The 15,149-nt window shown below is 39.1% G+C and overlaps 2 protein-coding genes across 3 annotated transcripts in view; both read left to right on the forward strand.

The window, feature by feature from the left end:
- TMEM87A (transmembrane protein 87A) overlaps positions 1-5,753 on the forward strand; it is a 40,169-nt gene extending 34,416 nt beyond the window's left edge. For both annotated transcript variants that reach the window (XM_081795883.1, XM_081795884.1), the window contains exons 16-20: positions 233-306; positions 701-762; positions 1,415-1,470; positions 1,962-1,992; positions 4,491-5,753. In XM_081795883.1, the coding sequence (XP_081652009.1) occupies positions 233-306; positions 701-762; positions 1,415-1,470; positions 1,962-1,992; positions 4,491-4,532 (265 nt within the window). In that variant the 3' untranslated portion in view covers positions 4,533-5,753. The remainder of the gene's footprint in view (positions 1-232; positions 307-700; positions 763-1,414; positions 1,471-1,961; positions 1,993-4,490) is intronic.
- A 1,668-nt stretch (positions 5,754-7,421) lies between these two features.
- The window catches only part of VPS39 (VPS39 subunit of HOPS complex), a 46,695-nt gene continuing 38,967 nt past the window's right edge, over positions 7,422-15,149 (forward strand). The window contains exon 1 of the mRNA XM_060618849.3: positions 7,422-7,666. Within this exon, the coding sequence (XP_060474832.1) occupies positions 7,594-7,666 (73 nt within the window). The 5' untranslated portion in view covers positions 7,422-7,593. The remainder of the gene's footprint in view (positions 7,667-15,149) is intronic.

Raw genomic sequence — 15,149 nt, forward strand, 5'->3', positions numbered from 1 at the left:
CTTGTCTCAAGTCCCAGGTAGTATGTGGCTGAGCCTGCACTTGTAAATGTGATACTGTTCTGCTTCTCTTGCTAATAAAGGCAAATAAGAGCTTTCTGAAGGGGAAGAATTATTTTGTTTTCACTAAAATAATTTTATGAATGACTCATTGCAGCTTCAGTAATAAGGTCTGTAAAATCTAGAGAGTGTAGCATTTCTTGTAGTTTTCTAATTTGTTTCTTTCCGTTGTCAGGTTTGCCTTTTCACCATTGTCTGAGGAAGAGGAAGAAGATGAACAAAAAGAACCTATGCTAAAAGAAAGCTTTGGTAGTGATAAAATTGATTTGCGCTTTAAATATTATTTTCTGGTTTTTAGAAATAGAGTAAAGCAAATATAACAGTTTGTGAGTATCAAAATCAAGATACTTTGATACAGTTTATATTGTTTCTCAATTTGGTATGTGGTGAAGTTAGGGGGAATCAAAAGTAAGGGTATAAATATTAAGGTGAAGCCATGGTAAATTCAGTGAATAATTGCACAGTAAATGTACACTTTGCTTACTGGATGAGCTGGAAATTTGGCTTTGAACTTCTAGCATAAAAGTAGAGAAATAACTGTTGTATAAATCAGGATCCATAAACCTAAAGTTCTGAATCCATGTTTGAAATTATTGCTGGTCTCTGATACACTTAACCCATCTACTTTGTTTTCCCTCTGCAGAAGGAATGAAAATGAGAAGTACTAAACAAGAACCAAATGGAAATAGTAAAGTAAACAAAGCAGTAAGTAATTGTATACAGGCCTTAATGATTTTTTAGATCTATGCGGTAATTAAGCTTGCTTTATACATCTTTTAATATATATTACATTTACATTTTTAAAAACAGAAACAGTAAGTGATTCTCATTCTAAGATCAAGTTATCTTTAACCTAGTTGGTTTGTTACCGTGTCCTGAAAAGGCACCTCAGACTAGTCTGATGGTTCTGTTTAATTGTTTTCATCAATGGAAGTTATAGCCCTGTTAACCTAAGATGCTATTTGTAGTAAAGATCAAGATTTTTTTTCATTCAGCAGTTTCTTGTTTGTTTTTTAGAACTATGCATGCAGTCTACATTAAGGGCTTTAGAATTTATCTCACTTTTAAGGAGCAAAACTTACAGGAAGCAAACTCTTAGGTATTAGAACATTGAGAAGAAAGCATTTAAAGACAATTTTATATTTCACTTACATACTTATATTACACTTACATGGATTTTTTTAAAGTATTGACTATATAATTTTTTAAATTATTAGCAGTCCCAGTTGTTATGTGAATATACTACTTCAGAATTCTCAAAAGACTAAGTTTAAAAATGTTGAGACCTCTTTAGATCCTTACTTGACATGTATTATCTGGTGCATTTTAGTAACCACTGGTATTTGTATGTTTCCAGCAGGAAGATGATTTGAAATGGGTAGAAGAGAATGTTCCTTCTTCTGTGACAGATGTGTAAGTTTTTGAATTGTTATCATAAGAATCCTATTTCAGTTAGTATAACTTTTATTATTTTAAGTAAATGAGCTGAAGAACATGCTAATGCGAATGCTAATAGAAAATTAAAGAATATTAAAAATGTTAAAAAGATGTTAAAAATAAGGAATGATATACAAACAATCAGGATTATATGTTCAGATGACACTTCTGCTTAGAAAGATTTAGCTGTACACCTTCCCAAAATCATTGGGATAATCCTTTTGAGATTTTTTAGTTCCATGACTATATTTTTAATTAAATATCGGCCCTGTTACAGTGCATGACATGGTTTTTCTCTGTACAATTCCAGTAACTCTTCTGTTTCATATTTGCTTTTTTCCCCCTGAAGTGCCCATTAATAAGATGCAGATCTTAATTATTGAAAGGGCTTTAAATTGTATTCATAATTTCCTTTATGAACCATTTATGACTTTACGTTGTTCATTTTGGTGTTTTCCTCTCTGCAGAGCACTTCCAGCCCTTCTGGATTCAGATGAGGTTAGTAATCAAATCATGTGCATAAACTGTGGGTCTCATGATTTAATAGGGAATCATAGGTCCTTTGTTCAGGGGAATTTTATTTATTTGACTCGGTAACGGCCTGAAGGGCTGTAGTTGGTATAGTTGAAAAAGGATGAGAATAGAAATACCAATATTAGAACCCAGATATTATTCAAGAAGGTTTCCTTTCTGTACCTGTCCCCTATTTCTTTTCCAAAGTTTTATGATCAGATTTGAGGACAGGTCTTTTGTTCTGAATATTAGGTTATTCTAGTATCCCTTGATTTTTGAATGTCCTTTGAAAGCATCTGCCTGAATCCAACTTACTTTGTTGGATTGGCTGCTAAGAAAAATTGTTCATTTCCCACTGACTTGCTGTGTGATGCGGCATACAATGTCAAATTCCTTAGCAGTTCTATGCATTGAAATAATTGAGAACTCTACCATTTAGAATTAAACCTATCTTTGTAACACTTTGCTTTCTGTGGTATATTCTGCAGTTCCTAGATCTCCCTGTTGTGGGCTTCTGCTAATAGTTTGCCCTCAGGGCTTCCTTTTGACTTTAGCTCTCTAGCCATCGCTCTGTTTCAGTCAAAGAAGGCTGAGTATGTGAAACCCAGTTGGGCAGTTCACTACAGGTTTATTACAGTACTTTTGGTTATATCGACTTCACCTATCTGTTCATATTTCCCTGTGTGAAAAACCTATTCAAGAACTAAGAACTTAAATGAATTACAAGAGAAACAAGTTTTAAAGGACCAGGAATCAAAACAGCATCAGACTTTGTGGCCTCAGTTTTGGAAGCTAGAAGTTAATAGAACAATGTCTTTGAATTCTGAGGAAAATTATTTTCTTTTTTTTAATGTTTATTTATTTTTGACAGAGACAGAGAGCACAAGGAGGGGAGGGGCAGAGAGAGGGGGAGACACAGAATCTGAAGCAGGTTCCAGGCTCTGAGCTGCCAGCACGTGGGGCTTGATCCCACAAACCGCGAGATCATGACCTGAGCCAAAATGGAACGCTCAACCAACTGAGCCACCTAGGCCCCTGAGGAAAATCATTTTCAACCTAGAATTGTATTTTCAACTAAACTGTCAGTATGAGGGTAAAATAAAGATGTTTTCAGTCATGCAAAAAATAAAATAATTAACATTCTATATGTGCTTTCTCAGGAAAGTAATAGAAAATGTTGTTTATAAATTGAGAGAACTAAAAAGAGAAAGACTTTGGATTCAGGAAATAAAGGGTCCAACAGAGGGGCAAGGATAAACTCCCAGGATGATGATGTAAGAAACTCCAAGAGCAATAGCTGGGTGACAGTCTTAGAGGGCATCCAGTCCAGAATGGAGCAGACCAGAGAGCTTCAGGAGGAGTAGTTCTAAGAATAAAATAAAAAGGATAGATTGGCTGATGTAATTGATCATATTGAAAAAGTATTTACACTTCTGTTACAGTTCAGGATAAATTGGTGATAGGTGCTTTTAGCAAGTGAAACAACACAAAATGAAAAATGTTAACTCTAAGGTGAAAAATTACATAAGAGAGGAAATTTAATGGTAACACGTTAATTTTCTTCTTTGAAATGGCATATATAAATACTGTTTTCTAATCAGACCTAATTTTTAACATGATTTTTAGAAAAATTATGAAAATATATAAAATCTGCCATCCTAATTATTGTCAGGTGCATAGTGTTAACTATATGCACATTGTTGTACAACAGATCTCTAGAACTTTTTCGTCAAGTGTAATTTTAATGAATGTGTAATCTTTCATTTTAAGGATATACCATATTTTGTTTAAACAGTCCTGTGTTTTTGAACATTTAATTCTGTTTTGTTATAATTTTGAGTTTTGCAGTAGAAATGTTTCTGGCTAAATCTTTGCCCACATCCTTGACATTTTCTTCAAGTTAAATTCTTGAATCAGAGGAGGTCCACATTTTCATTAAAACTTAATCTTTTTTTTTTTTTTTAAGTTATTTGAAGTTTATTTATTTATTTTGAGAGAGAGAAAGAGAGAGCAAGTGGAGGAGGGGCAGAGAGAGGGAGGGAGAGAGAGAACCTCAAGCAGGCTCTGCACTGCCAGCACAGAGCTCAATGCGGGGCTCAAACTCAAGAACCATGAGATCATGACCTGAGCTGAAATCAAGGGCTGGACGCTCAACCAACTGAGCCACCCAAGCGCCCCCATTTAAGCTTAATCTTAAGTAAATATTTGTTTAATCATCGTATTTGACTCAGAAAGATACAGTTCCTTTTGATCTGTGGTTTGGTGTCCAGAAACCTAGAAATTTTGATTCAGTTGATTTCCAGTGGGGCCTAGGCATCTGTGTGTTTCAAAATCTTCATAGATAGGAACGATTTCTAAATATTTAGTGGACATAAGCAAAAGTACTTGTGGGAAATGTGTGTGTGCATCCTCTTTATAGAGGATACTTGGAATGTAGACCATTTAAAATTAATATGCTTAGAAAAGACTTTTTTTCCCCCTAGGAACGAATGATCACACATTTTGAAAGGTCCAAAATGGAGTAAAGAATGGGAAGATGTGCAGTTGAAGATGGGTAGTGACTCGGAAGAGATCAGCTTCTGTGTCAATCTTCTACACTCCTCCATGGAATTAAAGGAGGCAGTGAAACCTGATCTATTCCTTGACCTTTGTGCATTGGAGCTGGTGAGAGGTGTCAGAACAAGGAGAACATCTTACTGAAAACAAGTTCATAGGACAAGAAAAATCTACAAGTTTTTATTTACAACATTGATGCCCCTTTCCCTCCCACACCCTGACATGGATGTTTATGCAACTTATGTGTGTTGTTCCTGAACCTTCTATAACGTTTAAATTGTTTAATCTGTCAAACTAAAAAGTTTAACATCTTCTAAAGAACTATGACATCAACGCCATAATATGTAATCTCCAGGAGCAACTGCCTATAATTTTTATTTATTTAGAGAGTTACATAGGTGATGGGGGAAATTATCAATTACCTTTCCATTTCCTGAGAAGCCAAGGTTACATCTTACAGAGGTAATTTGGAGAAAAAAAGAGTCCCGAGCTAAGGAGCCATGGTTCTATGGATGATTTAAAACAAAAACAAAAGAGTATGTAAGAGAGAAGCAAACTGTTACAGTATGATTCAGATCATTTAAAAAAAAATCAAGTGCAATTTTGTTTACAAATGGTGTATATTAAAGATTTTTCTATCTCAGATGTACTTTAGAGAGAAATATTAGCTTAACTCTTGACATCTGCTATTGTGACACATCCCATTGCTGGCAATGTGGTGCACACTCCAGAACTTTTAACTACTGTTTTGTAAGCCTCCAAGGGCGGTGGCATTGCGGAGTCCTAGGCAGTGCTTTGTTTGCCTTCATGCCATTCACTGGGTGTTGCACTAGATGCAGAGAGGCACTCCGTCTAAGTGCTTGTGAATGAGTGCCCTGCTAAAGGAACTGTAATGCTTAGGAAGCAGGAGCTAATACAAAGGAAACAGGTCCTTCTGGCTTAATTGAAACAGTTTTTCCTGCATGAAGTAGCGTGGAGGCCCTGGACTGCTGCTCATTCTTTAGGATCGACTGTTCTTATACCTGGTGTTGGTTTAGAGACTGTTTATAAGAGACATCACAAGGTGATGGGATTCATTTGAAGCACTATATTTGTTTTAATGGTTTTGTCCAATTTTGCCTTCCCAAGATTTTTGTTTTACGTAGAAAGTTCATGCCACTTTTTAATATAAAAAATTTTAACAAAATTAATATATTTTCCTCATTTTTTTCAGACTTTCTCTAAAGACCATCCTTTCTCCCAATTTCTTGTGGGAATTTTCCTTCCATGGTTTTTACTCTACATTGTCTTATTATCTGTTGAAACCATTGACCACATGACCACAATCTTACTAACTCATACTATAGTGGAAGTGTTTACATTTATTTGACATCTCTGTATAGCTCTTTGCTGTGGTGATTTAAAAAAAAAGTCACCTAGGCGGTATCTCTAAGGAACATATGAAGAACTGACTATATTCTCAGGTTAATCCATTAGCAAAGGGCTAGTGGTACTGTTGTGTGCTGTTCTTCCATAGAGACACTTAACAAGTGAATAATAGTTATAATGCACCAAGATAGTTGGTCAAATATTTTTTGAGGGTGGTTAGATGTTGACTTAAGACTAGGGAAAAAATCTTAAGGTGTTAAGCAGTAGTGTAAAGTAACAAATTTTGTAGACTGTACCTGATAATTCTTTCTGCATTCTCTTATGGGTTATGGCACTGTGATTACATACAGCGTATCATTTCTTAGAACTGGTTCAGAAGTAATTTATAGTTGTTACATTGACATGTTACCTGAGAGTTTATATTGGTCTTAGTCCTTGGGCCTGAAACTGCTAGGTATCAGGCCTTCTTTGAGGACAGCAGCTGGCAGTTCTATATTTTCAAGGTGTTCATTTTCTATGGTGAAAATCACCCATAATGCTCGATTCATTTAGCAGTTTTTGTGTTAATACTGACACTTTGAAAGTATTTCACTGGATTATCAGAAACAGCATTTGGTAAAGATGGGACAGTAATCCTAATTTACAAGTGAAGAAACTGACATTGTATAAAAATAAAGTGACCAAGGCCAGTTTTTTTTTTTACTTATCGTAGACTTCTGTTTTAAACTCAAATGCTTTAATGACCTACCTGCTATATTCTTTGTGTGTGGGGGGGAGGAGGGGGTTGCCAGATACACCTCAGTCTTGCAGTAGTTTTCAAACATTAAAGTCCATGGACTCACTCTGGGGACTTACTAAAGCACAGACTGCTGGACCCCCTGAACACCCCCCTCCCCATCCAGATTTTCTGATCCAGTAGGGCAGGAATGAGGCCTGAGGCTGCATTTCCACTAAGTTTCCAGGTGATGTTGATACTACTAGTCTAGGGATCACATTTTGAGAACCACTGGCCTAGAACAACCTTTAAAAAAAAGGGTAAAATAGTTGAAGTTGGGATTATAATGGTAATGCAAAAACCACCATTTATTGGGTGTTTAGAGTGTGTCAGGAGTTGCTAATGTCCACAACACCAAGTTAGTGTGGAACACTACCATCCTTTAGCAGATAAAGAAACAAAGGCTAATTTCCTAAATGGTCTCCATCCCGACTAAGTGACGCCAAAGCCCGAACTCACCACCATGCTACACTGTCTGAGACCGTTCCAAGATGCCCCTCCCCGCCCCTCCCCGCCCCTCCCCGCCCCTCCCCGCCCCTCCCCGCCCCTCCCCGCCCCTCCCCGCCTTTTAGGTAAGCCCCGTCGCTAATCAGGCTCCATGACACACAAGTTCTGGGTCTAGGGTGAAGGTGGGAAGCCTAGCGCCGGCGCGTTCCTCGAAAGAGCGTTAGGAGTTTGCGCGGAAGGGGTGGGCTTCTGCTGCGGAAGGGGCGGGCTTAGCCCGGCAGGAAGTCCGGTGTTGGCTGTGTTGCCAAACGGCCTGTAGCTGGGGTCTCGGTCAGCGTCCCGCTTGGCCCTTCCTTTGGGCTGGTTCCCGGCCCAGGCCCAAACCTGGCCCGTCCGCGCACACTTCGGGTGAGACTGCTGCGGCGACTCTTCTCGCCGCCATGCATGACGCCTTCGAGCCAGTGCCGATCCTGGAAAAGCTGCCTCTGCAGATCGACTGTCTGGCTGCCTGGGGTGAGCCGAGGGCCCGAGGCGGGTTTAGCGCAGAAGCGGTTCCTGCCTTTCACAAGGCTGGGGATGTGGACAGGAGTCTGGCTGTATGGACTCCGATCGGACGCTGTCCGAGAGGCATGGGATGAGGGAGGGCATAGTATTGTAGACAGCGAGGTCAAATGGGACTGTTTGGCAAGTCCTCAGGGACCCAGACTTTAGGTACGTTTATCCTTGCTTTCGGTACAGAGTTGAAGGTTGAACTTTTCTTATTAACTGTGCTCAGCTTTGGGTCATTTCGATTCCCAAGAAGTCTTCAGTTTGGAGGGGCAAGCAAGCACTGGGGAGTTTTCAACCTACCGGGGGCTTGAACTTGTCCAGATGATTGTTGTTTTCTAGGTGAAAGACAACACTATTTTGGGGGGGGCATTAAATACATTAATACCGTATGCCTTTTTTCTTAGTAATCACTCATCGTTCACTTGTCAGTTTTCTAGGTAGCTCACGTTGTTGTTCTAAACTCAGTTTAGCCAAGTGGTTGATTGCCTTGTATTCAAAATGTCCCAAGTTACCTAACTGTGGGTAGAAGAGCATCATTCCAGGCTGTCATGGAATCTAACCCATTAAAAAGTTGTGTAATCCTCTTGGGATTGGTCATTACAGAAAACAGGGTCTGGCATCTCCTGTATGCTCTAGAATGAAAATGATTTCAGGAGTCTAAACCTTGACTCTCAGTTATGAACGTTATGCTCTTATCTTTGAGTGCTTGTGTCTGATAACAGTCACCGAAGACCAAACAAGTAATTTAAGTCTTTCTTGTTAATGTCCAAGTGCTAAAAATCAAAGGCCATAAAAAAGTGGCCCAGAAGTCTTAATCAGATCTTATACTGGGCTAGGTGCCTAAGATGGGCCTGGTGGAATCTTGGTGGTGGCTGGTGTCTTCTGGATCATTTACAGACAGTACCACCCAGTCAGTCTTGCAGAGTTCCTTACAGCCTCTTCAGTAAGGTGCTTTCACTACAGGTCTTCATGTTAATTTGCACTGTCTTGCCTTTAGCAGCCTTGGGCTTTAAAATCACACCTTCACAGCTGTCTTAGTCCCTTGGGTTAAGGAGAGACTCTTGCTTCCTCTGGATATCTCAAGAAACCCTCCATTTTCTGTGATTAAATGCTCAGTAAAAATTAAAAATAAGCAGAGGAGGGGCTCTTGGGTGGCTCAGTTGGTTAAGCATTGGACTCTTGATTTTGTCTCAGGTCATGATCTGGCAGTTTATAGGACTGAGCCCCGCATAGGGTCTGATAGTGCGGAGCCTGCTTGGGATTCTCTCTCTCTCTCTCTCTCTCTCTCTCTCTCTCTCTCTGCCCCTCCCTATCTTGCACACATGTGTGCACACATGCTCTCTCTCTCAAAATAAATAAACACTAAAAAAAAATAAATAAATAGAGGAGAAAAGAAATGTAAAAAATGAAAGACTTGACACTGTACAAAGGGACACATTCCCCTAATTTTTCATCAAATATGTATTAGATGTATGTATATGGACCAGTTTCTCTGCTAAAGACAGGGCTTAAAGGATGATTAGGAAACAGTGCCTGTGTTCCTAGGACACAGAGTGAGAAACAAAGACATATGAACGGATTATGATGTAAGATAAATGATACTGGAGGCATATGCTGCTTAATATAGAAACATGGGAGAGAGGAACCCAGCTCAGCCTAGGACATATGCTTCTAAAAAGGATGAATGCAGCTGCTTACCATACTTGTCAGAATCCTTGACTGATACTCTCTGGAACTAGTAGTACATGTATCTCAGCCTCTCACCAACTCCACTTTGTCACCGTAAAGGTTCTCTGTACTTGAGCTTTCCAGAAAGATAGTTTTGAAATGATAGGGCTGGGGCACCTGTGTGGCTCAGAAGAGCGTGCAACTCTTGATCTCAGGGTCGTGAGTTCAAGCCCTACATTGGGTGCAGAGATTACTTAAAATGAGTAAATAAATTAAAACTTGAAATGGTAGGTAGCTCTTTGCCTTGATCCCAGCAGGGGACGGGCTCGTTACCTCCTAGGACACTGCAGTAGATATTAGGCTACAAGAGGCTATTTACCAACTCTTGACTCAAAACTATTTTCCGACCTGAGCAGCAGTAAATACTACTATTTCTAGTCGTTACCCTTTTTACCTAAAATTCATCCAGGACCTCGAGAAACCAGATCATGCAGGGCCAGACAGTATTCGAGCTGGAAGATGTCTTAGAGACACCATAGTCCATCTCTTGGGAAATGGAAATGAGGGAAATGGAAATGAGGATGCTGATGATGATGACTTCTCCCTAAACTCCAGAGTTGTAGAATCCGTCTGATTTTTAAATACCTTCATTTGGACGTCTAGTAGCATGGCCACAACGGTTCTTGATTCCACTCTCCCAAAACATGCTTTGTCCCCCTGCATCCCACATCTCAGCAAATGACATTTCTATGTACCTATTTTACTAAGGCCAAAAGCCTTGGAATCATTCTTCACTTCTCTTACATGCTGCATCCAGTCCATCTGCAAATCTTGTGTGCCCTACTTTCAGAATAAGTCTAGAGTCCAGTCACTTCTCTCCATCTGTACTGTTTCTACTTTGATGAGAGCACCACCTCTCTCATTTGGATTACTGCAGTAGTTGTCTGACTGATCACCATGTTTGTTATTGTGCTGCTCTCAGTCTTTTATCCACACGGAGGTAGGGTGATCCCTTGAAAATTTAATCTGATCACATCTCTCCAGTGCTCAGAACCCTTCAGTAGCTTCCTATCACAACTAGAATAAGTTCCAAAGCCCTTTCTGTGCTTCATACATCTGACATCATCAGACCTCTGGTTACTTCACCTCATCCACCCCATCTCCTGTGCTCTTACCCCGTCTCCTTTGTCCTATTAGTCACACAGTCTTCTTTATTCCATAATACCCAAAGCATGTACCTACCTCAGGGCTTTTGCACTTGCTCTTTCCTCTGTCTGGAACTCTCTTGCTCTAAATATTACATTGCTCCTTCCCCCTTCCTCCTTTCCTTCAGGTCTCTGCTGAAATGCCACATAAATCAGCAAGACTTTCTTTCCCCAACTATGCTATATAAAAGACAATGTGCTATTCTCTTACTCAGGCTTATCCTTCTTTTTATTATGGATTGCTACTTAGTGCTGTTTTATATTATACTATTGTCTCTTTCACTCCATATTAGAATAGAAGTTCCTTCAGAGCAGGAACTCTGTTTTGTATATTGCTTTATAGTTCCTAGAATAGCTCTTCATAATAGGTGTTCATTAAACCAGTGTTTGATGAATGAATGATGATATTAATAGTAATAGCTTCCGTTTATTGAGTACTAGTCTGTATTAAGCTTTTATGAAACAATAACTGCATTTTGCAGAGGAATAACCTGAGAATTTAAGTAATTTTTCCAAGGTCCTATATCCAGTAAATCATGTCTGATTCTAGACACTGGTACCCAAACTTTAATATATATTCAGAACCTGTAAAGAAAAATGCAAATGTGTGTGTGTGTGTGTGTGTGTGTATGTGTGTATATGCAGTCATTCTTATATTTTCCAAAGAAACAATAGAAAGATAAAAAGGACTAAAATGGTTGCCTGTAGCAGACAGGAGAGAGTGGACAAGAATGGAAGCTAGACTTCCCACAGTTTTAGCATTGAAACTACATAAATGTGTCGTATAATTAAAAAATTGAATTCAAAAATGCAGATTTTGGGTCACTCTTGCAGAATTTATTGTATCTAAATCAGATCAGCACTCAGGAATGTGTATTTTTAATAAGTTTAAGTCGTTCTGATATAGCTAATCAGGATTATGCTTTAAGAAACACTGTTCTTTGCTCTATGACCCCCCAAAAAAGGAAAATGACCACTACCTTTTCCATTTCTGTATTCCCTGCAGTGGCCAGCATAGGGCCAGGAATGGAATTATATATCGCATGAGCTTGGGCTGGGTTTGCACTGTTGGACAGATCTTCATTAGGGTTATTATGAGCAAGAGGGCTCAGCACTTCCTCACTTCCCAGGAGGAATAAGCTCCAAACTTGTGGCTCAGGATTAGTCTGTCAGGAATTTTCTAGGGCTGATTGACATCTGTTTATGTATGTGTTATCCACAGAATACACCGTTTATGTAGTGTGTCCCACTCTCTGATTTGCTGTATTGGGTCTCAGAAGGGACTGTCTACTCAAATTTTGAGCCTGCTCTGGAGACTTCTCATTCTCTTTGTTTTGTATCCATTATTGTATTATAAGATGACATGTCATAGAATGTGGAGGCCCAACATGGGTCAGGTCTTCTGGTCACCTGAGCCCCCACTGACTTCCAAAACCAAATGAAGCCTCTTCAAGATTCTGTGCCATTATCACATCTGGATGATGCACTGTTTTCCCTTGTGAGTTTGAGTATTAGCAGTGTGTGTGTGTGTGTGTGTGTGTGTGTGTGTGTGTTGCTTTTACTATATAAAGGAAAGCTGTTACAATACTTTGCATGTATGATAAATGCATTTTTCTCCAGCACCTTCAAATGAAAACGTGAAAAGGGTCAAATAAAATCTCAATTAAAATTTTTATTTATTTATTTGTTTATTTATTTACAATGAATTTGTCTGATTCCACTTTATGACCAATAGAGTAGGCATTTGATAAGAAACATCTGTTGGCAAGTAAACATTGCAATAAAAATGGAAAGTAGACTCTTGAATGTCATGCTTACAAGTTTGACTTCATTTGTTAGTGGTGCAGCTTCATGAAGGTTTAAGCCCCAGTGTGACAGTATCACAGATCTGTCTAAGGTTTGCTATCTGTCTATAGCAAACATGGAAGGACACATATAGGGAGACCGGTGAGGCCATCACAGGGGTTACTGGAGACCTGGGATACGGCTGTTGCAAGGTACCTTACAGAGGTGAAATTGATAGATGTTGCAGACCTGGGTGTAAAGATAGGTTTCTCAAAGACACAAAGAAAAACAGTAGGGATTTGGGAAGCAGAGTGGGAAGGGAAGGTGAACATTATGTTGGCCTTTTGGTTATAGATTTTTATGTATGTTTTAAGTGAGTTAAAAACTTTTCTACTTCATTTTATTGACATCTGAAATAGCAGTGGGTGTCCTAAAAATCAACTTTAGCATTACCAGTTGCTCAATACAGTAGTATTGAGCACAATATCTTTTACAAAGCAAGCACTGTGAACTTAATTCTTTTGTTTTCTGTGTTCTCTTCTGACATAAATCTCCAGCATTCCATTAGAGCTAGTGTTATTTCTGATTTCTCTTATGTCATTGAGAGAATGCACTGTTAGGGAGGCTGGGTGGCTCAGTCCAATAAGTACTGGACTCTTGGTTTTGGCTCAGGTCATGATCTCACAGTTGTGAGTCAAGCCCCACGTTGGGCTCCACGCTGGGCATAGAGCCTGCTTAAGATTCTCTTTGTCCCTCTCCTGCACATACACGCACATCCTCTCCCTCTCTCTCTCTCTCAAAAAAAAAAAGGCACACATTCTCCTACTTCCTGTGTCGACACAAAATAAAAGAAGACAGAGTCATTATCTTTTCCTGGAAGACTAAGGACATCAACCTTAGGAAGATTTCTCCAATCAGGAGAAATGTTCCTGATGTGGCTTTTGACCCCTGTTTTTGTTGTTTTTACATTTTTTTTTTAACTTTATTTATTTATTTTGAAAGAGAGGGAGAGAGTACCAGTGGGGGAGGGGCAGAGAGAGGGGGAGAGAGAATCCTAAGCAGGCTCCATGCTGTCAGCAAGAAGCCCTCCGTGGAACTCAGTCTCACAAACCATGAGATCATGACCTGAGCTGAAATCAAGAATCAGATGCTTACCCGACTGAGCCACCAGAGCACCCCTACCTGTTTTTAGAAATATAACCAGTGTTGTTCAGACAACCTCTGGCCAAAATCCATTCTTTTGACATGTGATGCCTTAGTAAGTACATCACAGCATGTAGTTACGTCCTGATGCTTCCGTACACATCTTACTACATGTATGAATTGGGACAAATTATTTATCCCCTAGGCCTCAACTTCCTCATTTATAAAATGGGGCTTTATCAGAAGGATGTACCTCAAAGGATAGTTATGAGGATTAGTGAAATTAACATATGATATGTGCTTAGCATTTCCTGGAACACAATACATTCTCAATAAAGTATCTGTTTGTACCATTTTCCAATATTTTATCTCGTAAAGGATCAAGAGAGTTTATGAAAGGAGTGAATGACCTTTATGTTTGTTACAACATCAAAAAGCTGAGGAAGTACCTGTACATGCTTAACTTACCTTAATGAGTTAATATACATCTGTCAGGGTAATTATTTAAACCCTTTTGAAGCCTCTTTACTTTTCGCATAGACCATTTTAGTGTCTCCAAAGCAGTCCTTGAACCAACAGTGTTAGCATCACCTGGGAACTTGTTAGAAATGCAAGTTTCCAGGGCTGCTGTGAGACCAGCTGACTCGGACACTGAGGGCAGGGGCCAGCAATGTGTTTTAACAAATCCTCAGATAATTTTGATACATACCAAAGAACCACTCACTGGCCTAGATCGTCTTTTTTTTTGTTTGTTTGTTTTCCTTATAAGAGCTTTATTGAGCTGTGATTCACATACCATACAATTCACCCATTTAAACTATACTGTTAAGTGGGCTTTAGTACATTCACAGAGTTGTACAAGTATGGCCACAGTCCATTTTAGAACATTTTTATTATCCTATCAGCCCCATACCCCTTAGTTTTTACTCCCTCATTTTCCTATAAGCCCACCAGCCTTAGGCAACCACTAATCTTTTTGTCTGTATAGATTTGGCTCTTTTGACATTTCATATAAATAGAATCATAAAATCTGTAGCGTTTTTCGTCTGGCTTCTTTCATTTAGCATAATGTCAGGTTCATCCCTGCTATTGTAGCACATGTCAGCACTTCATTCCTTTTGGTGGCTGGCTTATATTCCATTGTGTGGATTTGCCACATTTTGCTTATCCCTTCATCAGTCGATGGACATTTGGGTGGTTTCTACCTCTTGGCTTTTACAGATGCTGCTTCTCTGAACATTTGTGTCCAAGTTTTTGTGTGAGCATATGTTTTCATTTCTCTCATGTATATGCCCAGGGGTAGAATTGCTGAGTCACATGGTAACTGTACGTTTAAGTTTTTGAGGAACTGCCAGACTTTTTTCCAAAATGACTGTACTGGTTTATATTGCTGCCAACAATGTGTGAGAGTTGCAGTTGTTTGTTTTGATCTGCTAGGCCGCCTTTTGAGATAATGAATTCTGTAAGGTTAATACTCTGTGGCACTTCTAATTTTCCTTAAGATAAAATCATTAAGCCTCCAAAGGGTACCTTTTAGCTTTGTTTCTGACATTAGAGACCTACTTTTATGTTTATACTCCCCATTTTATGATTATATAAATTTTCATCCTATTTTTGGTCAGTTTAATTTTGAAACCGTGAAGGCA

The sequence above is a fragment of the Panthera onca genome, chromosome B3 (genome assembly GCF_046562875.1).
Source record: "Panthera onca isolate mPanOnc1 chromosome B3, mPanOnc1 haplotype 2, whole genome shotgun sequence".
NCBI lineage: Eukaryota > Metazoa > Chordata > Mammalia > Carnivora > Felidae > Panthera > Panthera onca.